The 3,793-nt window shown below is 42.1% G+C and overlaps 1 protein-coding gene across 1 annotated transcript in view; it reads right to left on the bottom strand.

Annotated features, from left to right (window-relative positions):
* LOC119834886 (transmembrane GTPase Marf) overlaps positions 1-3,793 on the bottom strand; it is a 13,695-nt gene that overhangs the window by 4,290 nt on the left and 5,612 nt on the right. Inside the window, exons 9-15 of the mRNA XM_038359405.1 lie at positions 3,092-3,244; positions 2,591-2,798; positions 2,290-2,369; positions 1,991-2,143; positions 1,348-1,515; positions 964-1,160; positions 104-312 (exon numbers count right to left, since the gene is read on the bottom strand). Of these exons, the coding sequence (XP_038215333.1) occupies positions 111-312; positions 964-1,160; positions 1,348-1,515; positions 1,991-2,143; positions 2,290-2,369; positions 2,591-2,798; positions 3,092-3,244 (1,161 nt within the window). The 3' untranslated portion in view covers positions 104-110. The remainder of the gene's footprint in view (positions 1-103; positions 313-963; positions 1,161-1,347; positions 1,516-1,990; positions 2,144-2,289; positions 2,370-2,590; positions 2,799-3,091; positions 3,245-3,793) is intronic.

The raw sequence follows: 3,793 nt of genomic DNA, 5'->3' as shown, positions 1-3,793 counted from the left end.
AAGTTGTTGTATTTGTGATTAAAAGTATTTTCTTTCTTTCTTTCTTTCAGATGAGCCGGCAAGAAACTCTGTAGTGGCTCCTTTATAAAGCTAAAATACTCACCAATAATCTAATTGGGCTTCAAGAACGCGTCATCAAAGAGTTCCAGCTCGTGGCACAGGTAGTTGGCCTTGTTGCGCAGCTTCTTGGCCGACGTGGACGCGTCGTCCAGCATCTTGATCGCGTCGCGGACCTCCATCAGCTCGGAGTCCATTTCCGTGGTGGCCTCGTCGATCAGACGGCACAGCCTCGCGAACAAAGTCGACAGTTCCCTGGGGGTGGAAGTAGTTGGGTGAAGCGTGGGTCGGTAGGTGTGAGTCTAAATAAGTATGGATAGTGTGGGCAGAGGTGCGAGTGGACAAACCTTCAGAAAGAACGAGTTTGCTAAATAATTATTAATCATAATTAAACAGGTAAATAAAGTATTGAAATGTGGACAAATGTATGGTTAAGTGGAAAAGTTTTCGGGACTTTTTCGAAACTATTTGTGTATAGAGATACCTGGAACTTGGGATTGCGATGATTATGTTTTATCCTTCCTAATATTATAATAGCGAAGGTGTTTTCATTTGTATGTTTGTCTTGCTTTCAAGTAGCAATAGAGCAGTTTTATGGTACGATTTTTGTATATGGGGATAATTTGTAGGCTAGAGAGTGATATGCTTTGCAATGGTTTAACATTTCATTCCCATGTGAATTTGATTCGACTACGCGGGTAAAACGCTGGTTTAATATAACACAATATACGTGAATACTACAATATGAAGATTCTCTGTACTCTGTACACCTGACACAGTTGAAATCGCACAAATTTCTTCCATCACATGAAGTGTTTTGCAGGCAGACGAAACCTAAGAAGGGGGGGGGGGGGAAATTCCAAATTTCCGTTGAGCATGTATTTATCGAATTGCGCCGGTACTCACTGCTGCACCTGGTGGCTGCAGTTGGCCGAGGTGAGGTCGACGATGAGGCGCAGCTTCTTGCCGGCGTGCGCGACGTACTGCCGCTTGAAGACGCGCTCCTGCGCGTGCGCCGTCCACGTGAGCCGCTCGTACGCGTACAGCGCGCCGTACACCACGCCCGTCGCCACCACCACGCGCCACCCCACCGTCTTCAGCAGCTGCGATGCGTTAGATAGACCAAACTTTAGTGCCCACCCAGTGGGGTAGTGGATAGCACAAAAAAAAATCTAAATCGGATCGTCCAGTCGAAAATACTTAGGCAAAAAACCAAATAAATATATATACAATTACAATCGAATTCAAATTCCTCTTTTTTCTTAAGTCGGTTAAAAATAGACATCTCACCAAACCGGACAGTAGGAGGCCACCCATGGTGCCCTGCGAGGTTAACGCCGAGAGCGCGAACTTGGAGACCATGCCCCACTCCTCCGCGCTGAGTGGGCCCACGCCGACGCCGCCGTTGCTCACGCGCTGCACCTCTGCGACCGCGGGCGGGCCTATGGTGGGCGGGATCTGGGGACACCCGCGAAACACTAATTTGAGAAACCAGTATGTGAGGGTTTTTGTGTTCTTGGATGAGGGGAATTCTTGGTCACGATGCCATTAAAATAAAAGTTGTTATTGACTTTTCCACAAATGTGAAAAATGTGAATATGTGTTTTTCTAAACATAAAGTACACAATAAGATAAGATATACCTACCAAAACAATTTCTTTTTTACTTAACAAAATTACAATTAAACAGTTAAAGCTGCCAACTACTATATATCCATAAAATCATCTTTTATTCCGTGAAAAGGCTGAATTTAAAGTTAATAAATGAATCCTGCCAACCTAAACTGTAAAAAAAAAAAATTTTTTTTTACCATTCGCATGCCAGCTGTGACTGACGCATTGTGAAGATCATGTTTTACAAATAACACCACTGTGTAAACATTTTTCGTGCGAATTGATTAATGTCCTTTTATTTCATTTAATTTTAAACTCACGGGCGTGTACTGCGGCGGATTTTTAAGCGCTATCTTATTCGTGTTCTTGCCCTGGAAGCGCTGTATGAGCGCCGTGATGCCGTACGAGAAGCGGAAGCTGAGGTCCTCCTGGAAGTCGGCGCACAGGTTGTCGCAGTTCAGACGGTATAGCACCTGGAAATGGGAAATACAAAAAAAAGAATTATAACAAGGTATTGTAGAAACAACATAATTTACTAGATCAAAAAAAAGATAATACTATAATAAATGTCCCTTATAATTAGGAATGGAAAATAACTAAATCATGAATAAAGTAATACCTCAAAAGGTTGTTGATGCGGCACGATGACGCTTGCGGCGGCGGCTCTTTTGTGTATGGGAAGGATGTTATACATGCGATCTGAAAATATAGTTATAAATGAAATAAAAAGTAATAATAAATTTTTTAATGTGGTCAATTTGTTATAACGACAACAATTCGCAAGCTATTTCGTCTGGAAAATACAAATTGTTTATAAGCTTTTCTATACAAACAAACGTTGCCTTCGATCACTCCCATACAACAAATACACTAGAGCTCGACTGGTCTCATACCCGCATATACCCGCATAGATCACTCACCCGCCATCTCCTTCTGCGCCTCGTCCATCTCGTGGCCGATGTCGGCGGAGAGGCGCTTCTTGAGCCGCGAGCCGAGCCCCGCCTCCACGTGGCGGTGCAGCGCGCGCTTGTACTGCTCCAGCGCGCCGCGCTCCGTGCGGAACGGCGTGTCGTACTCGTCCACCAGCGCCGACAGCCGCCGGATCTCTTGGCTGAGCGTGAGCGACACCTGCGGCCCGGACGGGGGGAGGTGAGCGGGCTTTTGGGATGGTGGAACGCGTGTATGCTACTTGTATTTCGGACAGTTATATAAGATTTATTTAAAAAATAAAATTAGTGAAAAAATAAGAAACTTGAAATGTACAATGTTGGAAGGTTCTTTGTTTACCTTTAGTCAGTATTTTTGCAAAAAAAATTTCAGGTGTTATTTTTCCTCTCTCCGCATTGAAAAGGTATAATACTTATGATTTTCATTTTTTTTAAACAGATCCAATTAACGATGATCGAGCAAAAACATCTCACCTTATGTTCAACACTCTCAACCATCCTCCCAATCTTGTCCTTCATCTGTCGCGTGATGGAAGTTAGCTGCTCCTCTATGGACGACAGTTGCTCCTGCAATATCCTCTGCTTCTCCACTTTCGAGGCTTTCATGTCGCACGCTGTATTGTATATCTGCAATTGACAATATGTCATTTTTTATAAGACCATGGTGGAAAAACACAGATTCTTTAATTTGTTCCCCTGTCTACTGAAAAAAAAATATCGCATTTTGAGAGAAAATATATCAAAACGATAAAAATAATCTGATGGCGTCATACATACGATAGAATAAATGTGCCTATGCCAAATTTTTACATAAACCAAAAAGTTCAACCTGTCTCGTTACTATGACATTTATAGTAATGTTATTTTTGTGAATTTTTCTAGTTTATTTTCTTTAATTTTAATATGAAACTATAGATTGACAGTTTTTGACAGTTTAATAAAATCTTAAGATTTACAATGTTAACAAAGGCTGGTTAGAGATTAAAACTTTTTTTTAGAATTTGTCGTATTATTAATTAGTGTTCGCAAATGAGAAAAGTAGAATCTTTGAAGAGTAATTAGGTGAACCGTTTGTTTATACAGTACATGCTAATTAAGACAATCCTCCCCCCCGCGCGCTAACGTGGTCGAGCTAAGCATACACGCGGGATACCCTGTATGTAACCACTACCCCCC

This window comes from Zerene cesonia, chromosome 20 (assembly GCF_012273895.1).
Source record: "Zerene cesonia ecotype Mississippi chromosome 20, Zerene_cesonia_1.1, whole genome shotgun sequence".
NCBI lineage: Eukaryota > Metazoa > Arthropoda > Insecta > Lepidoptera > Pieridae > Zerene > Zerene cesonia.
This window is presented reverse-complemented; position numbering and strand designations above follow the sequence as displayed.